Genomic DNA, 19921 nt, shown 5'->3' on the forward strand with positions numbered 1-19921 from the left:
GCACACAGCTAGCTTCAGCTGCATGTCCTGCTGGTATTCATAGTCCAGGAGGACTACCCTGGCCGGAGAAAGTAAGCAGATCTTTGAAGCCTTATTGCAACAGAATGTTAGGGGAATGTAGATGTTTCACAAGTTATCTCAGGGAATTTGGGGGGCTGGTAAATGCCAAATACAGTTTTTATGTTCTCTCTCTACCCAGAATGCTCCTGGTATATGAACTATTGGTAGTTGAGAGTGACAGTTGCTTGGATCAGAGTATGGTAGGAAGGCTCCTGAATGCTATGAGGGAGGGCCCCATAACTTCATCTGTATCTTCTTAGAATAGAAGGTCGGTCAGTGCTTGGTACTTATTCAGTTGACAGAACTGCTCTTTCCCATCCTGACTGAGGAAATAATTCTGTCACATTCAAAACCTGGGGACTGAGACAATGAAGCTGTTTGGTATCATTCTGGCTTCTGAGTCTGCCAGTGGATGGAAAGGCAGGTATTCCTAGACAAGGGCAAATTGGAGTCCAGGATCCATGCCAACTCCTTCCTGAAACCAGAACCTCCTGGGGAGGGCAGGAGGGGGAGGGGTGCTACATGACAGCCCCTCTAGCAGCTCTCAGCTGACTTCAGTCAGTCCTGTCCTTTCTGCTGTCCCTGTACACTGTACAGTCCCTGAGCTTCTTCCCCTCCTGCTACCGTTGAAGGAGGGCCTTGGACTCATCTTTTCTGGGGAGGAAATGAGAGCAAATCTCCATCAAGAAAGGTTGAGGTAAGACTGGGAAAGGGGACTGACTTGAACAGTAGGTGCTGTCATGCTAAGCAGGGGCAGTTGCTCTTGGCCTCTATCCCAGCTGTGCACTGGAGAGGTTGGGGAACCCTGGGTATGTCTTGTAACCTGCATCAGTTTCTTAATGGAAAAGGAGGCTTGATGCATATGTGTCGGGCATTTCTGCTCCCCCTGAGAAGCATGGTCTCCCAGTGGTGCCAGGAGGACACAAGTAAGCCTTGGTTGTTCCTAGGAGGGTTGATGGATAACCAGCATGAAGTCTTTACAGAACTGTTGGTGGGGGGCACGGCTCAGTGGACAACCCGACCCTAGAGTGCTGGAGAGAGCACCAAAGAGTTGAGACATGACACAGGTGATCTGTCAGTGGCAGGGTCAGAGATTTGCCCCTTCTTCACCACAGTCCAGATTATAGGGACTTAGTTATTTGTTGCCTGAGGTGAATGGGGTACCCTGAGGACAGATCTGTAGAAGCAGGACTAGAAAGAAAGGGAACATTTAGATTGTTCCCAGCCTTTGGGCAGAAGTTGGGGGAAAGACTTTCATTCTGTCATATGCAGGGCTCCTTGAGCATATGCCTGAAGGGGATTCTTTCACATGTTCACTAGACCCACCTGAAGTTAGACTGAAATGCTTTGTATCTTAGTGCAGCATGCCTTTTCTAAGGTTTAGAAAATAGGAAGTCTGATTGTCACTATACGCTTACTGGTGTCTGTTTGCACCCTTCCTACTTTGGTACTGGGGAAGGTTTGTTGGTCTCCAGTAGAGCTACTGCTCTCTCTGAGTTAGCATTATCTGAGTCACACAGTGTAGCCACGTTAGAGGCCTTGCTGATCTGCCCCTCCCTGGGGCTTACCTGCTGCAGCAGGTGAGATAAGAGCTTTATGACAGCCCAGGCTGAAGTCTGCTCTTCACTCTCTTCAGCTGTTAACAGTAGAGCACCTTGGGGAGGGTGGGGCAGCCCACTTCCGGGGATGGAGGGAGGGGGAAGGGAGAAGGAAGTTGTTCTAAACCCGCCTCTCTCTTGGTCTCCCTTCCTGCCCCTCTCCTCATCTAACTTCTGATTAGACCATCCTGGAGTGGACACATTCTGACCACCCAAACTGGCCAAGCTGCGAAGCTCTTTGCCAAATCCAGTTAGTGTCTGTCTGTCTCTCTCTCTCTCTCTCTCTCTCTCTCTCTCTCCCTCTCTCTGTCTCTCTCTCTGTCTCTCTCTGTCTCTCTCTGTCTCTCTCTCTCTCTCTCTCTCTGTCTCTCTCTCTCTGTCTGTGGTTTCGGTTGCGACACAGTCTAGGTTCCCAGGCAGGAACCGCTCGGCCTGGCTGCTTCGCTTTTCACTGAGGAGGTGGTGGAAGGTGTCGTCTGGCTTGTGCCGGCTGAGTAAGGGTGGCTGGCTGAGCCGGCAGCCCCCGCCCTGGGCCTGGCTCTTCCCGGCCTCTGTACTTTGCCCTCACTGCCTGACAGGTTCTGCTGAATGGAAGTTGCTGGTATCCCTTGTCCCTTTCTCCGGCTGGGTATGTTTTCCCCGTTTTACCCCTGAGACTATCCTTTCTCCTTTCTGCTTCAGACAAAATCTTGCAGAGTTGCTCAGTGGAATTGGGCCCTAGCACCAGGTAGTCAGATTCTCCGGAAGGGCATCCAGTTGTCGAAGAGGGATTGGCTAGGAAGGAGGAAAGGAAAATGGGCAAATACGAAAAGGTCTTTTGCTCCAGCAGCCAGAGGCCAAGGAGACAAGACTGTGGGAGAAAGGTGTCACAGTGGGAACCCAGCGAGAACCTGGGGCCATTTCCAAGGATACCTTTTTTTACTCCGCCTCACTTGAGCTTTTACTCTGCATCTGGCCAGGAAGTGCCCGCCTGGCACCCCTCCAGTCTGGCCCTTCCCTAGCCTACAGAAGCCACAGTATACTTGAGGGCCAACGCTGTGTGCTGAGCCCCTGAGCGCAGCTTTTCAAGAGAATAGTTGATGGCAGCCTCCAATATTAGGGCAGGGGGCCTTGCCCAGCCTGAGTCAGTGCTGGATATCTGGGGTGGAAGCTATCTTTGGGCAAGCCTAGCAGCATGCCAAGACCAAGTTCTGAGATCCCAGTCCAAAAGACTCTGCAGGTCCAGTGGATGTAAGACTCTGCCATCTGTCTATCACTAATCCCAGAGCTCCTTGGAATCTCCTTCTGGATCTGGGCTGTTTCGAACCTCTGAAGGCAACTTGAGAGCCACAGGGGTTCTTTCACTGGGGAGGCTAGGGGCCTGCCTCAGGTAGGGTATGGGTCAGAGCTGTGGTGTGAACTGGGAGACTGGGTGTGGGAGGAGAACAGGGCTTAGCCAGATCTTGCTTTGTGGTTCAGAAGGACAGCTTGGTCTCACCCCCACCACCTGTTTGGACCAGGAAGAATGGACTGGTCTGAACCACAGGAGGGGAGTTCTCTCTCCATAATAGCTATCCCCTATCTTAGCTCCCAGAGCAGCAGCAGGAGAGGACAGGGGACCTCCCTTGAGCCAGTGGCTTAAGAAGCATTGTCTACAAAAAGTTTTACACCCCCTCCCCTTTCACTTTTTTGAGACAGGGTTTCTCTATGTAATCCTGGCTGTCTTCTCTCTATATAGACAAGGCCAGCCTCAAACTCACAGAGGTCCTCTTGCCTCTGCCTTCCGAGTGCTGGGATTAAAGGTGTACACTGCTGTCACCCTGCTGAAAGTTTACTTTCTGACTTCTTTCTGTGCTCTTCCTCATGGGTTCTCTTCATCCTGTTCCAATTTCCCTGCTACAAGAAATATCTTGTGACGTAAAGAAATAGTGGGGTCAGAGAAGTCCTGATTTTAGTCCTAAGAGTTGGATGACTCATATCTGAGGAGGGGTTTAGTGACTGGAACAGGGAATGTAGGAGCAGACACCAGAGCTGGCTGGCTTCTATGGGCCTCACAGTGCTGGGGACCAACCCTTCACGGCTATCCCACCTGGGTGCCTGGCACCCCTTCTTTCCTGCTAAGCTACAAAGCGTGTGATAGTCATCAAAACAGCTCAGATTGTGTTTCACTTTGGATCCTTGTCACTCCTATACATCTCCGTGAGACCATAGTTGGCTTAGCACGTGTAGCTTGGGTACAAAACATTCATTACAGGAGGACTCGACAGTAACAGTTGGAGACATAATAGTTGCTCAAAAACTATATAGTGGTCCCATTACATAGCCTAGGCTGGCCTTGAACTTGCTGTGTAGCCTAGGCTGCCTGATGATTGCTCTTTAATTTAATTTTGAATAAAACAGTTGACATGTTTTTTCATCTGCCCATGAAAAGTAGATGTTTTATTGCCACTTTACAGATAAGGAAACTAAAGTTAGTAGGTGAGGAACTAGGACTTGAACCTTACTTATTCTGAACTCCAGACAGTCCTTCAGCATGAATGCTAACACAGGTCATGTTGAGGTGGTTCTCTTCTCCTTTCCCCTTTTCAGGAAGATGTTGATGCAAGAAAGTTAACCTGAGCTGAGTGGCAGTTAGGATCTGAACCCTGGCAGTTTGTATCTAATATCTACACTGCTAATCCTAACCCATAAGGAAGCAGACACACAGCAGGCTTATGTGTTGCTGCTTGCAGTCTCACACATAGCTGAGCCCAGTGGAAATGCCTGTCTCACATAGACCAGACCTAGACCAGAAACACCAAGGGACCAGCAGGTGAAGCAGCAGGCTGGCTGGAACTTCCTAACTTGTGCTTCAGAGCTGCAAAGGGCCCAACTCCCCACATCTGTTTAGAATGAGAATTGCGAGTCTTCGGGCTTCTGCCCTAAAGCTCCCACTGCCTTTGGTTGTGCTCTTGGAAAAGGGGTATCACAAGAACTTATATTAAAAGTTATCCCCCCCCAAAAAAAATAGTTACCAAGGGGATTAGAGAGATGGCTCAGTGGTTAAGAACATGTACTGCTATTACAATTTTCAGCATCCCACATAGTGGTTACAACTGCCTATAACTAGTTCTGGAGGATCCAGTGTTCTGTTATCAGTAGGCTTATCCCCACACATGGTGCAAATACATACACTGAGGCACATGCACATAGATATAATTATCTTTTAAAATGCCAAGGAAAGCATCTGGGGTAGATCAGTTGCCTAAGCATGTATGAGATTTTGGGTTCAATCCCCAGCACCACAAAAAAGAAAATTGCCAAGGAATTTACCCACTTAGCAGCTGAAGCAGAGAAAGGTTCCCAGCTGTTGGTGCCCTGGTTGGCAGCAGGGGAGGGGGGACCTGAGGGCAGTTTGTGAGGGAGAATGGGGCTAAGGAGAGGAGACTTTAGAAGCTAGGCCTTTGAGACCTGTGGATGAGCTCAGGGTATCAGTCAAGAGACTGACCCAGCAGACATTAGCTGGGGATAGAATTTCCTTCTTGGCAAGGGTGAACCTCAGAGTTCCTTTGGGAAGACATAAAGCAGAAACTTAAAATGTGCTTTCCCGGCCTCTACTGTGGAGCGCTACAGGGTGGCTGCAGTGGGACATGAGAAATGGTGAGGAACTGTAGCAGAGATGACACCCCAAGGGACAAGGGGGCCTTCACAGTTGTCCATTGCAAGTACTTCTGGGGGCTGAGTTAGCAGTTGAGGGAAAAAACACACAGCTGCTGCACAAGGGTCTTCAATCGACATGTCGGAGAAGAGGGAACTCTGTAACGCCCACAGTTCTTGCTAAGGAACCCCCCAGACAACTTCCTGGGTTGAAGTAAGTCACGCTTTTCCTCTGTGGCTGTTGAATCAAGAGGGACTCTGAGAGTCAGAAACTGGACCCGCCATCTCCAGTCACCCTGCTGCCCATCCTTGAAGATTCCAAGGCAGCTCTGCTTGGATCTGGCTCAGCATCTTCCTGGTGTGCTAAGATGTCCTTTGAGAGATAGATAAATCAGGGCCCATCTAGGGATGAAACCAGACTCCCTTTGACAGTTACATTGGAGTATAATTCACACACCATAGCATCTACCCATTGAAAGTACAGATGGGTGGCTTATATTAAATTCTGTTTTGTGTCATTTGATTTCAGAACATTTTAATTGCTCCCCAAAAGAAACTTTACACCCTTTACTCACTTGTCACCCTCCAATGTCCCGCCACCCCCTAAATAGTCACGAATCTTCATCTGCCTTCCTAGAGTTTTGTGTTCTAGACAGTGATAAAAATGGAGTCAGATAAGATGGTCCTTGGTGGCCAGCTTCTCTGTGTCTTCAGCATCCTTTGGAGAGTAGCACGGGTCAGTGCTCCTTTCTAGTTATGCTCAGCCCACACTCTGTCGTGTGGTCATTTGACAACTGATAAGCATTGAGTAGTTTCTCCTCTAGCAGTGAGGATTATGTTCCTCTGACCATTAATGCACTGGGATTTGTGTGGGCATGTATCCTCGTTCCTTTTGGGCATCTCCCTAGGAATTACTGGGAGTCCTGGTCTTTGGAAAATGTATAGATCTTCATTAGATCTATGCACTTTGTATTCAGCACATTCACCTGTGCAGCGTCTGTAACTGCTGCTGCTTCCCACCTTGTTTGAACCATTGAGAACAAGAGAGCAGGGCTGGGCAGGCTGCTGTAACAGACCCAGTCATTCAGTTCATTCTGTCAGGTGCAGTATGATGTGTTGTGAATAAAGGACATTATAGGCCGTCTTCATGGGCTTTCAGTCTCAGTGGACACAACAATAAACAAATGTAAAGAATGAATAGTAGAGGTTGATGCTAAGAACTGGGTGATGAGGAAGACTTTGAAGTGGTCAGACCATGTGCTCCTGAACTGAGAAGCAGCACTCTCGCGGTTTGAACAGGGCCATCAGGACAAGGTTTCCCAACTGTGATGGGGGCAGAGGCTCCGCTAGATTACTAATGGGAGTTAATGGGGCTAGGTGGTGCTAATGAGGTACAGCTCTGGTCCTGTGTGTATAGGGTCTTAGCCCTGAGCCCATTGTTGTGTGCCTTTGCAATGAAGACTGGTTGTCATGCCCTCCCCTGCCCCTGCCCTCTTCCTCTTGTTTTATAATTCTTTGCATGCCTGCCAGTCCCATGGAATCTGCCCCTGCACCCAGCCTCTTGCCATGTTTTTTTTTTTTTTTTCAGAATTGAGGGTAGCATTAGACAGAACTGGAGGGGCAGCCTGTAAAGGCATGTCTGTTTCCACCCTGCAGCCCACCTTGGGACACCTTGATTCCAAGCCCAGCAGTAAGTCCAACATGCTGCGGGGCCGCAACTCAGCCACCTCTGCTGATGAGCAGCCCCATATTGGCAACTACCGGCTCCTTAAGACCATTGGCAAGGGTAACTTTGCCAAGGTGAAGTTGGCCCGGCACATCCTGACGGGGAAAGAGGTGAGCACTGGGGATGGGACCATAGCAGCAGCTCCCATCCTGTTGACACTCCAACAGTCAGTGCTGAGACTGTCCCCACAGCCAGCTTCTTGTGTATCTATCTGACAGGTATGCCAGGAGCCAAGCATTAGAAGTAGGAAATCCAGTGGAGAAAGTTAGCATCAGGTCCTGGTTTTAACCTGGTCAAGGAAGTGATCTTAGGCTTTTGTCTCATGTCCAGGTAGCTGTGAAGATCATTGACAAGACTCAGCTGAACTCCTCCAGCCTTCAGAAAGTAAGTGCCCAGTACCTTCCATCCATTTCTAAACTTTGCTCCCGAGCCAGACAGTAGTAGCATATGTTCTTAGTCCCAGCACTCTGGAGGCGGAGGCAGGTGTGTGTATATCTGAGTTCAAGACCAGCCTGGTCTACAGAGCAAGTTTCAGGACACCCAGGGCTACACAAAGAAATCCTGTCTCAAAATAAGCAAACAAAAAAACCAAAAAACTTGTGCTCCTCCCCGATGGCCCTGGTTGGGTTTCCATGGCAACTCCACCCAGTAGGCCTCCTGTCCACAGGCACAGACTCTTCTGAAGTGGCCCCTTCCCAGCCACTTGGCCCTACCTGTCTGACCTACTTCCTGATTGTGTTATCTCCTGGCCTGGATCCAGCTCTCTGTACAAACACGTTTATAACATTACTAGAAGGACATGTAGCTACACTGAGACACCAGGTGATCCAGTGGAGTGCCCCTAGAAGTTCAGGGATGAATATGGAAGACTCGAATTCTAAGTCTGTGACAAGGTGCACACATTAAATGTACCCCTAGTTACCCCTGATCTTTAGTCTCTTGCTGGATATCATTTTGGGAGTATGCAGCTTTTGCTAGATAAAGTTGAACTTTTCTTCCCTTATTACTGGAGTTGTCCTTAGGTTGTAGGAGAACTCTCAAGTAGGGGCATAAATCCTATACCAAAGAAACTGTAAAAATGTGTGTGTGTGTGTGTGTGTGTGTGTGTGTGTGTGTGTGTGTGTGAAAAGAAAGGGCAACTTTGAATGCAGGGGGGCATCAGCTTGCAGGTAACTGACAGAGTTGGAGGCGCACTATCCCCCTCATTTTCCTGGACTCAGATATTTAGGAGAAGGAGGCTCCAGACTGGCAAAACAAAGCAGTTCTTACCCAGGTTAGTCATGTTTCCCTTGGCCTTCCCAGTGTAGTTACAGATGGTTGTGAGCCACTATATGGTTGCTGGGAATTGAACTCAGGACCTCTGGAAGAGCAGCCGGTGCTCTTAACCTCTGAGCCATCTCTCCAGCCCCCGAAAAGGTTTTTGTTTGGTTTGGTTTGGTTTTTTGAGACAGGGTTTCTCTGTGGTTTTGGAGCCTGTCCTGGAACTAGCTCTTGTAGACCAGGCTGGTCTCGAACTCACAGAGATCCGCCTGCCTCTGCCTCCCAAGTGCTGGGATTAAAGGCGTGCGCCACCACCGCCCGGCTTGAAAAGTTTTTATTACAAAACAAATGCAATGCTGTCATCACCAGGGCCTCCTGCTCAGAGCTTATGGAGGAAAAGGAGACTTGTGACTGCTACATTGGCTCTAGCCCTGCAGAGATGAAACTGGCATGGGATGGGCCTTGTAGCATTGTGGCTTACCACTCTGTTCAATGTCATGACAACCAGGACATCTCATTCCCTACCTCTCTTTTTTTCAACTTGCTTCTTCCTGATTGATTGGAAGGTACCAGTGCCAGACAAATAAAAGATTTTTTGTATTGTTTTTGTTTGTTTGTTTGTTTTTTCTTTTTTGAAGCAAGAACTCACCATGTAGCTGAGGCTAGTTTTGAACTCCTGTTCCTCCTGCCTCCACCACCAAGATGCAGAAATATAGCCATTTTTTAAAAAAAGCTTTTTTATTTATATGCTTTCTTAGCAAAGACAATCTCATTCTGGCCATTCACTCTGTTGACATTTCTTCTTAGCAGTGTTCCCTAAAGTTTGAGTTTCTGAGGACACTGCTGCCCTCAGGGTTTTAGGCAAGCCCAGAAAGCTTTAAGCTTTCCCAGAAGAGTGCTCCTTCAGAACAATGGATATGCTTGAGAATGGGATGGTGGTACTGGCTCTGACTGCCATCGCAGATCTGCCCCCAGCGGTCACCCCTGAGATGGTGACCGAGGGGCCTTTGCTTTTTTTTTTTTTTTTTTTTTTTTTTTTTTTTTTTTTTTTTTTGGTTTTCGAGACAGGGTTTCTCTGTGGCTTTGGAGCCTGTCCTGGAACTAGCTCTGTAGACCAGGCTGGTCTCGAACTCACAGAGATCCGCCTGCCTCTGCCTCCCGAGTGCTGGGATTAAAGGCGTGCGCCACCATCGCCCGGCCCTTTGCTTTTTTCTAGCGTAATTATTGGGTAAAGAAAGAACAAGAAAAGCCTGGGAGCTGGTGGAGGGGAAAGTTGGGCCAGATCCCTTTCATTCCAGTCCATGAACACTCTGGGACACCATTAGAGAGAGAAAGCCATTTTTACTATATTCTGTAAACTGCCTTCTGGATTAGGGCTCCAGATAAACTACCACCACCCAAAACAAACAACAAACAAACAAAAACCCCCAGTCCTCATATAAGTGGTGAGACCTGGAAAATTGCAAAACCTTTTCCAGTTCTCTGGACCCTGCAGGGGAAGAAGTTCATTTCTGTCATCTTTCTGTATGGAAATGTATGGTTTGGAGCCCCTGATTTTGTTTCACAGAGAGCGTGAGTGTGTGGAGGTGGATTTGATTAAAATTGGCATCAGCTATATATAGGAGTGGTTTCTTCTCTTGCTACTTCAGAGGCTCTGGAGAGAAAGGCCTCCCCTCCCCCCCCCCAAGTGCAGGCCCTCTGACATCTAGATGTCAGAAGATGACATGGTGCCCCTTTGGAGCTCCCCTCTGGTCACTAAGGCCACTCAAAGGTTTGGACTCTGAGCTGGCAAAGGAGCTCAGTGCCAAATACTGCAGGATTCGGGCTTCTTCCCCTGCAGAGGCTGTTAACTGCCATCGGAGGCTAGATTAGATGGACATGGGAGAAGGCATGGTCTGAGCAGGAAGTTAGGGAGCTTGCTCGGCTCCAGCTTCCCTCTCTTTGTGGGTTTGGATTTGGTTCTTTGGGGAAAAGGAAGGGTCTGTTTTAAAAAAGAAAAAAGGAAGGAAACCTTACTGGGGGCTCTGACGGGGGAACGGGCCTGAAGTAAGTTCAGCATGAATGTAAACCCTTGTGTTTTCTCTTCCAGCTATTCCGAGAAGTAAGAATAATGAAGGTTTTGAATCATCCTAACATAGGTGAGAAGTATTGTCATCCCTCTCCCTCCCCTCAGCAAGGCTCCACATGCCTGCGTCTCTGCACACATGCATCCTTCTCACCTCCCATTCTGGCCTGGAGACTGTCAGACTCTACTTCTGAAGGCTCAGCTCACAGTGCAACTGCCTCCTGGCCCTGTGGGCTGCCCTGAGTAATTTGGATGGTTCAAGAGGCCCTTAACATGTCTGGATACAGCAGATTTAGTGTGTGACTCCTAAGTCCCAACACAGCCTTTTCCCTTGCAGTTAAGTTATTTGAAGTGATCGAGACCGAGAAGACCCTCTACCTTGTCATGGAGTATGCCAGTGGTGGTAGGTCTGACGCATTACTCTCTGTTCCCACCACACCCTCCACTCCCACCCTACTCAGTGTACTCCACCATCTCACCTCTTGCAGGAGAGGTGTTTGATTATCTGGTGGCCCACGGCAGGATGAAAGAAAAAGAAGCTCGAGCGAAATTCCGCCAGGTGGGTGTGTCTCCACCTCAGCTGTAGACCCAGCTCAGTCATTTCAGTCCTGGTTCAGCTCCTTCATAATAGCTTGGCCATGGGCAGGTTAATGAGTTCCCTCCTTCTGTGAAATGGAGCTGTGATGGTAAGAAATTGCCAAGCACACAGTGGGACTTCAGGCAGACTACTGATTACTTCTCTTACACATTTGACATTTTTGGGGTTTGGCACAGAAGAGGAGCTGCCTGAGCCATGGCCTTAGAAGAGGGTCCTTTGATCTCTGCTGATCCTCTTGGTAACTTCAAAATAGGTCATGGGTGACAGCCCTGCCAATCCCTGTGGCTCACTCTCAGACCCCCAAGCTAACCCTAATTCCTTCCTTTCAGATAGTGTCTGCTGTGCAGTACTGTCACCAGAAGTTTATTGTTCACAGAGATCTAAAGGTGAGGAGTGTGTGTGCGTCTTCCTGTGTCTTCCTGTGGGTCTGACTGTTCTCCTTCAGTCAGGCTGAGTATTCCAGAAACTTCCTAAAGACCTGGAAGTCTTTAAGAATGGCCTTGTACCTAGACTTAGGCTCCTACCACATCACTAAAAGCATAGAGTCTTTCTCCTTGCCAGCTCTCAGGTATGGCAGGAATACTCAAGGCTTTCCTAGTCCTTTGGACATCCTGGCGGCTGACCTAGGAAAAAGTGTAAATGTGATTGTGATACCACAGCTGCTCTGTAGACACACACACATTATCTCTGTTACCAGACACTCACATTTACACTGCTTGTGAGTCTCTCCGTTGCTGAAAGAACTTGCAGGCATGACCACGAAACAGAGACCTACTCTGGAGCTTGTATAGCTCTCAAGATCCCTAGGCCTCAGATCCCATCCTCACGCCTTCCTCCTGTCCACCCTGTCTGTGCTGACTGACCCTGCCCTGAAGATAGAGAAAGATCTGAACTAGAGATGACTTTCTGGTGGCTCTCCCATTGCCCTCAGTCATGCCTTATCCGAGTGCCTTAGGGTTCTCTCCATGGGGCTCTGATGCTCACCATCTTCCCTCTCAGGCAGAAAACCTACTCTTGGATGCTGATATGAACATCAAGATTGCAGACTTTGGCTTTAGCAACGAATTCACCTTTGGGAACAAGCTGGATACTTTCTGTGGCAGTCCTCCTTATGCTGCCCCAGAACTCTTTCAGGGCAAAAAATACGATGGTCCTGAGGTGGATGTGTGGAGCCTGGGAGTCATCCTCTACACACTGGTCAGCGGGTCCCTGCCTTTCGATGGACAGAACCTCAAGGTGGAGTGAAGTGCAGCCTTAGATCCTTTCTGGTTTTGTCTCTTCTTGGCCTCTGGTCTTACCTCTATTCTCTCAACAACTTTCTACTTGTCCACATTTTTCTCAAGCCAGAGCCTCAGAAAGGCTGAGAAAAACAGTTCAGTGGTCTTCCCTGCTGGATAGAGTGACGTGCTTGTAATTTGAGCAGTGGAGAGCCTGGGGCAAGAAGATTCAGAATTTTATGCCAGCCTGGGCTGGAGAATGAGTTCCAGGATAGCCAGGATTGTTTCACAGAGAAACCCTGTCGGGAGGGTGGGGGGTGGAAAGCAGCAAAAACTAAAAGGGGCTAGCAAGGTAGGTTGGTGGATAAAGTTTTATTCCCCAGGACCTGCACAGTAGAGGAAGAAAACCTGACTCCTCCAAGTTGTCCTTTGACCTCCACTCACACTGTAGTGCACACATACCCCGTCAACAAAGTAAATGTTATTTTTCTTTTAAAAAAGAAATACAGTCTTTAAGCATAGGAATTAGAATCTTGATCCTGTCTGGAAGAGACAGTGTATGTCTACCCCTCTGAAGCACTCTAAGAGGTACATGGTGTATATGAGGGCTTGGTGGCCTCACGTGTGAGTTGCCGTAACCCCAGGCTTTGCATCCTCTTTTTCAATGTCTGCTTATCTGGATCCTGGATGTAAGACTGTTCCCTTGGCCTGGGGGTGACTTAAATTCTCTAACCACAGGAGCTACGAGAGCGGGTACTGAGGGGAAAATACCGTATTCCGTTCTACATGTCCACGGACTGTGAAAACCTGCTTAAGAAATTTCTCATACTTAATCCTAGTAAGAGAGGCACTTTAGAGGTGAGCAGCAAGAATCCAGCTGGCCAAAAATCCTGGGGTTCCCAAGGAGACCACCATGCTGAGTTTCCTCCACCTCTTTACTTTGCCTTTCCCTCTCTTCCCAGCAAATTATGAAAGACCGGTGGATGAACGTGGGGCACGAGGACGATGAACTGAAGCCTTATGTGGAGCCACTCCCTGACTACAAGGACCCCCGGCGGACAGGTGAGGCTGTGCTGGCTGGGAGCTGGAGCCTGCCCATAGATGGAGACCAGCCTTAACTGTCCCCCTCTCCCCCAACCACCAGAGTTGATGGTGTCCATGGGTTACACACGGGAAGAGATCCAGGACTCACTGGTGGGCCAGAGGTACAATGAAGTGATGGCCACCTATCTGCTTCTGGGCTACAAGAGCTCTGAGGTGCGTGCTCTGTATTCTCGTGCCCTGACCTGCCGTTTGCACTGTAGGTGGCGCCCAGCCTTTAGCCTCCTACCCTCTGCCTGATTAGCGTGAGGCCTCAGCCATGGTGTATAAGATCCTCGGTTAAAGAGCAGGAGGTGGCGCTAGGCCAAGCCTGGACTCTGAGGGATGAGTTGAGGTGGCTCATTGTGTTGATTAGAAAGGGCTGAGGTGGTCTGGATGGAAGTTCTGTGGAGGCCCATTATCTTGTCTCTCTGTCTGGAAGTGTCCATCTCTAGGTTTCTGTGTATATCCGTGTCTGTTTTACAGGAAGCTTCCCCAGTGTATGCCTCTTTCTGGATCTTGTATCTGGATATGTTTCTTTGTGTCACGTGTCTGTCTTGGCTCTAGAAGCTCTATGGTTGTTCTTTTGCTAGTTTAGGTTCTAAGTGCCCACCTATACTCACAGTTTCCTGCCCCGGTAGTGGTGGGGTCTCTCTTGGTTATAACTTTAACCTGGTTTAGAGATATTTCCATAGCACCTGGTATGAGCCCCAGGTTTCCCTGTGGGAAGGGATGGGTTTCTTAGTCTGAATGTGCGTGTGCTTGTGGGCGTGTGTCTCTGGATATGCAGATTTGAGTAGCCCTCTCTGAGGAATTGGTGTCTTTGTGGGACTTGTCCTGTCTATATCAGAGCGTGTGTGATCAAGGGCATCTGTCTGCATTAGTCATGTAAGATGAAGTCTGTGTGTTAGGGCAGGGTGGAACATGCAAGCTTATCTATCTGGATGAATCTCCTCGGGACTTTCAGTCTCCTTTAAAGCCACGTTTTCTGTTCTTGCAGCTGGAAGGTGACACCATCACTTTGAAGCCCCGGCCTTCAGCTGATTTGAGCAACAGTAGTGCCCCATCTCCATCCCACAAGGTTCAGCGCAGTGTCTCTGCCAACCCAAAGCAGCGACGCTCCAGTGACCAGGGTATGTGCTTTTGGGAATCACATGGCAGGGACAGCTTTCTTCTGAGCCCCAGTAGGGTCTAAGGCTGTGGGGAACAGCTCCTTCATAATAGCTTGGCCATGGGCAGGTTAGTAACTTCCTCCACTAATGTGAAATGGGGCTGTGATGGTAAGAAAGTACCGAGCACACAGCAGGACTTCAGGCAGACTACTTCTCTTACACATTTTACATCTTGCCCTGTAGCCGTCCCTGCCATTCCCACCTCGAATTCCTATTCTAAGAAGACTCAGAGTAACAATGCAGAAAATAAGCGGCCTGAGGAAGAGACAGGGCGGAAAGCCAGCAGCACCGCCAAAGTGCCTGCCAGCCCTCTGCCTGGCCTGGAGAGGAAGAAAACCACTCCTACCCCCTCCACAGTAAGCCATGAGCTACCATCCCCAGGCCCTCGTCTCCCTCTTGTCCTCTGGTCTTCCTTGGTGCAGCCTGGCCCTTGGCTGTACCTGAGCTTACTGTAGAAAGTAAGCTACAGAGCAGCTTGGGACAGGGGCATCCAGTAGTCCTGGGAAACAGCATTGGCTCCTGTGAGACAGCTCTTGCCCTCCATTCCTCACAGAACAGCGTCCTCTCCACCAGCACAAACCGAAGCAGGAACTCCCCACTTTTGGACAGGGCCAGCCTTGGCCAGTCCTCTATCCAGAATGGTAAAGACAGGTGAGTACCTGGATTGTCTGCCGTGATGTTGGGACCACTTCTCACAGTGGCAAAGATACCTGTCAGTAGCATCATCTTCTGCTCTCCAGAGCAGTGTCCCTGGAGTCGTGTTCTGGCCCTGTCCAGTCTAGCCATCCGCCTTCCCTGCTCCATGCCGTCCTTCCTCCTGTCCTCCTCTGCTCTTTGACATTTGCCAAGCATAGGTTATCACATGAGCTGCTCGTCAGTCATCCTGCTTCTTGACCACGCCAAGCCTAGAATTGTCCATCTGTCTAGGTACCTATGACTTTGTGTTTGGGGACCCAGACTGAGGGACTCCCCAGTGAGAGCTTTACTGTGGCCTTAGAAGCACGGTTCCCCACCTTGCTTGGCGCATTACATTTCCGGTTCCACGTCTTTTGAGTTTAATGAAAGTTTCTCCTCAACAGCATCCTGTCCTTTGTATAGAGGGAAAATCATTGTTCTCACATTTCCTAGAAGGCCATTGTGGCCTCAATATGGTGGCCCTCCTCTCAGTTTTCCCTCACTTGGTTTTCTCTTCCCAGGCTCTGGCCCTCCTAGCTGTTTACTCACCTTGCCCTCCTTCAGTGACTGGTCCTTAGCTCTCACTCCCTGGAACCACTCCCTGGGCCTGACCTGCATCCACCAAGGCTACAGCTCTGACCCTGGCCCTGCCCTTGCTTCCTAACCCAGGCTCTTATCTCACCCTTAATCCGGGCCTCTCCGCTGCTTTTGTCTCCTAGCCTAACCATGCCAGGGTCCCGGGCCTCCACGGCTTCTGCTTCTGCCGCAGTCTCTGCGGCCCGGCCCCGCCAGCACCAGAAATCCATGTCTGCCTCCGTACACCCCAACAAGGCCTCTGGGTTGCCCCCCACGGAGAGTAACTGTGAGGTGCCTCGGCCCAGGCAAGTGTGCTGGGTGGCTAATGCACTTGTCCCTGGCCTGTCTCACCCTTGCCCTACAGTATCTTCCCACCTAGGGGGACCTGCTACATTTTTGTAATCTTAGCTACAAGAAATAGCTCTGTGCCCTACACCTAGGAAACAGAGGACACAAGTGACAGTAATGCCCTCTTCCTTCAGCTCCCTCAGAACAGGAGTGCAGGAAGCTGTCTAGAAGCTCCAGAGGGAAGGCTTTTTGTTCTGTTCTGAACGGACAGTCAGCTCTTGAGGGTTCTCGTTGTCCCCTTGCAGGTCCAGGGCCAACTCTCTCCAGCCTATACTGCTTGTATACATGGGTCCTCCTTGTCTCCCCTCCCTCCTCCCCAGACCATCTCACTACTGTCCTCAATGGTCAGTCCTCTCCTTCTGTGTCCTCCGTGATGGCTGCTTCTGCCCTAGCATTCCCCATCCCCATCCCAGGGCCTGCATGTGCTCAGCACTGGTGGCTCCCTATACCTGACATATGCCTTTGCCCCTACCTCTTTTCCCATAGCACAGCCCCCCAGCGTGTCCCTGTCGCCTCCCCCTCCGCCCACAACATCAGCAGCAGTGGTGGAGCCCCAGACCGAACTAATTTCCCCCGGGGTGTGTCCAGTCGAAGCACCTTCCATGCTGGGCAGCTCCGACAGGTGCGGGACCAACAGAATCTGCCCTACGGTGTGACCCCAGCCTCTCCCTCTGGCCATAGCCAGGGCCGGCGGGGGGCCTCTGGCAGCATCTTCAGCAAGTTCACCTCCAAGTTTGTCCGCAGGTGAGGGGCTGGGACCAGGCTTTCCCACTTGCATGGGGGTTGGTGGTGGGGACAACAGAGCTGGGGTTGGGGCCTTAGCAGGACTGAGAAATAGAGTTGTTCTCAACATCATCGGCACCTAGACTCATCCTCTTAGGCCTTTCCCCAGCTCTTCTCAGGCACCCCTCATTTGATGGCCCCAAGCAGATGGGCGATGCCGCCTCCTCTCTAGAGGAGTGTGAACTCAGATGCTAAAATAAAAGCCCCCTCTTCTCTCCTGGGTTCCCATGGAAACTTATATTTGGTGACGCAGCTGCAAAGTCATGAGGCATGAGCTAGGCTGGGTTGACGAGATTTTCCTAGTCTATTCTTGCCCCCTTTGACCTCCTTCCCCTGGTTCGCCCTCCCCCAGGTAGATTGTGTCTGGCTCTAACAATGTTCTTCTGCCCCGGGGCTTCCCAGGCAAACCCCATAAATCAAATGGCTGCTGAGGCTGCCATGGCCTCTCCTGCAGCACCAGGGTTCCAGTACCTTCCTAGCCTAGACCCAAGTGGGGAATCTCTTCATGAAGTGGCTCAGCCTTGGGATCTCCTAGGGATACTTTGTCCCTATTCAGCCCTGAAGTCTAAACTGTTCAGAACCAGAGGGGCTTTTTGAGAGCAGACCTACCCCACCTGCTGCTTGTCCCTTCACCCATCCAAGCCGCCAGACACAGGTGAGGCTGCAGGGGCCAACAGACCTGAAGTCCAGGACTCTAGTCTCGCTGAGCGGCTCTTCTAAAACTCAGGAGGCCCTTGAACCTGAAAAGCCCACTCCCACCTGCTTATCCACATACCGTCTTGTTGGTTTTTTGTTTTTTGTTTGTTTGTTTGATTGGGTTTTCTTTTTATTTCTTTTTTTATTTTGTCTTTTTTTGTTTGTTTTTTTTTTTAGAAATCTGTCTTTCAGGTTTGCCAGAAGGTAGGCGTTGAGCCCGCTCTGTATGTGTGTATGTTTGTCTGTCTGTGTCTTTGTCCTGCCTCTGTCACTAACTCCCCTGTTGGCTGATGCTTCCTGTCTCTCTGCTGACCTTGTATATGTGGACCTCCTGTCTGCTATCTTAAAGGGATGAAGACTTCTCTGGTGGGGTCTCACCCCTAAGCCGACCTTCCTGCCCCTTCACACTGGCAGGACTTAGAATACGTGTTCTCCTGAGAAGACATTTTGGGTCCCTCAGAGCAAATGACTTTGCAAGTGAGGGGCCTCCCTTGGTCTGCAGGCACATGTCCTCGAAGAGAAGAGACCTCAGGGACTCTCCCTTTAAGATTGTGTCCTCATCCCTACCCAGGTTTGGGTCGCACTGGGCTCCCTTTCTGGCCCTTCCCTGTTGTTTGCATGTGCTGCAAGAAACCTTCACGGGGTTGAGGTGCATCTGCAATGATGTCTTATTTGGGGGTGTCCTGGACTTGCTGAACCTCAGGGCTGTGACTTGTCTCCCCTGGACTATGGCATGACAGGACTTTGGAGGTACTACAGGGACATTAAGAGTCCCTTGGCTAGCCTGACTCCTCCAGGCCCCAGAAGCTTTTGCCTCATAGATGTAGTCGAGCGCCCCCTTCTGGTGAATACTGCAGAACTGACCCAGCCCACCCTGGCACCGCATCTGGGCTCTTACGCTGCTCTCCTCTGGACTGTTTCCTCCAGATGTCGCCTGAGCCTGCCAAAGAGCCAAGAGCTGGATATTCTCAGGCAGGGGTCATTCTGCCGCCAGGCCCTGGTGGAACAGCAGGAGGCCCACACCTTGCTCCTGCATCTCCCTTCCTGGGACAGAGCCTGGCTTGTTCAGCCTTGGCCATGTCCTCTGCAGGCGTAGGTACGCCAGGTACTGAGCTGCAGACTGAGGGCCAGATTGGGAGCTCTGGATTTTCCTGGCAGGTGCCTTGGCTCCTCAGATGAGAGAGAGATGGGCCAGATGGGATCTTGAGACATCCCTATCACCCAGCCCACCCCAGCTCACTGCATGGCTGGCAGGACCTGCCCCATAGGGGCCTGGAGAGAGCGGACAGAGCCCCATCCTTGGCACTCGGGCCCTGCTCACAGTGTGCTCGTTGGCAACTGTGTCTTGTGTCTTCTTGCTCCTTTTACATGTGCTGCTGCTGCTGTTGCTCTCTCCTCCTTCTTGTCCCTCCTCTCCCTACAGCCCCCAGAATCCCAGGTCCGGGTACTCATCTTCCTGGCAGGAGCTGGAGAAGCCGCTCAGCGGGGCCAGACCTCTTTCTCACCTCCCTAGGGCCCTGCCCAGCCCTTGCCTTGTGTGAGCAACCAGCCTGGCAGCCAGCAGTAGGGGAGCTAGCAGCACAGTGGTCTTGCCCACTGGACCCCAGACACCTATCCAGGTGTCTACTTATCAACTCCAGGTTTTGACACAGTGACCTCTAAGAGGCTTTCACAGTCCCTCTTCCAAGACAGACAGTATGGCCTTCACCTCCATCTTCATTCTGACACCCTGGTTATTGGCACAGAAATTTATTCCCAGCCCCCATGCGAGTAGCAATCTTGAGCCTGTCTGTGGGCTGGATGGGAAGCTACTGATGCTGGGCTGTGCTCTGGGTACAATGTGCCTGCACAGCCACACCCTCCTCCCCCAGAGCTAGGGCTCCTTCCACCAGCACAGATCTCTGGGAATGTGGGGAGGGACAGCCCCCCACTGGGGCTCCCTGTCAGAAAGGGGCAGTCAAGCTGCCAGTGTGAGGCACTGACAAGCCATCCATGTTGGTCTGTAGATGGCTAGCAAGTAGCTTTTGGGTTTGGGTCCTACCCACCCACTGGTGGCCTGTCCCCAGACCCAGCCTCACCTGGGTCTGCAGGGTGGAAGGAGCGAGAGATCCCAGACTAAACTCTCCCTCGCTCTGTCTTTTGAGGAACCTGAATGAACCTGAAAGCAAAGACCGAGTGGAGCCGCTCAGGTGAGAGGGTCAGAGCCAGCACTATTGGCCCCGCCCAGGCCACCGGGCTTGCCACAGCATCCTGCTCCTCTTCCTTCTGCCACTGGCTTGCTATCTCTCCCTCTCTCTCTGGCGATTCTGCCCTGCCTCCCTCTTGGAGCTCCCTTTCCTAGGAGAATCTCCCTTTCCCACGCCTACCCGCAGTGGCTCTGGGCCTTGCTCAGTTCCTAGTGCATTCTGGAACCAGAACCCTGGCAGGGCAGGGACACTCCAGGTTCCTACCC

At 50.7% G+C, this 19921-nt stretch overlaps 1 protein-coding gene across 11 annotated transcripts in view; it reads left to right on the forward strand.

The window, feature by feature from the left end:
* The window catches only part of Mark2 (microtubule affinity regulating kinase 2), a 62848-nt gene that overhangs the window by 40519 nt on the left and 2408 nt on the right, over positions 1-19921 (forward strand). For 2 of the 11 annotated variants that reach the window (XM_041660868.1, XM_041660865.1), the window contains exons 2-18: positions 6930-7109; positions 7330-7383; positions 10349-10397; positions 10662-10727; positions 10813-10883; positions 11252-11308; positions 11922-12158; positions 12878-12997; positions 13102-13201; positions 13284-13396; positions 14220-14352; positions 14575-14747; positions 14945-15042; positions 15786-15947; positions 16477-16734; positions 17647-17673; positions 19614-19658. In XM_041660868.1, coding sequence (XP_041516802.1) covers positions 6975-7109; positions 7330-7383; positions 10349-10397; positions 10662-10727; positions 10813-10883; positions 11252-11308; positions 11922-12158; positions 12878-12997; positions 13102-13201; positions 13284-13396; positions 14220-14352; positions 14575-14747; positions 14945-15042; positions 15786-15947; positions 16477-16734; positions 17647-17673; positions 19614-19658 — 1898 coding nt within the window. In that variant the 5' untranslated portion in view covers positions 6930-6974. Of the gene's footprint in view, positions 1-2171; positions 2287-6861; positions 7110-7329; positions 7384-10348; positions 10398-10661; positions 10728-10812; positions 10884-11251; positions 11309-11921; positions 12159-12877; positions 12998-13101; positions 13202-13283; positions 13397-14219; positions 14353-14574; positions 14748-14944; positions 15043-15785; positions 15948-16476; positions 16735-17646; positions 17674-19613; positions 19659-19921 lie in introns of those variants that run through there. The other 9 variants (XM_041660867.1, XM_041660866.1, XM_041660869.1 and 6 more) reach the window with 8 other exon arrangements.

Source organism: Microtus oregoni, unplaced genomic scaffold (assembly GCF_018167655.1).
Source record: "Microtus oregoni isolate MIOR12 unplaced genomic scaffold, Mior012 000012F_ref0000307, whole genome shotgun sequence".
NCBI classification, from domain to species: domain Eukaryota; kingdom Metazoa; phylum Chordata; class Mammalia; order Rodentia; family Cricetidae; genus Microtus; species Microtus oregoni.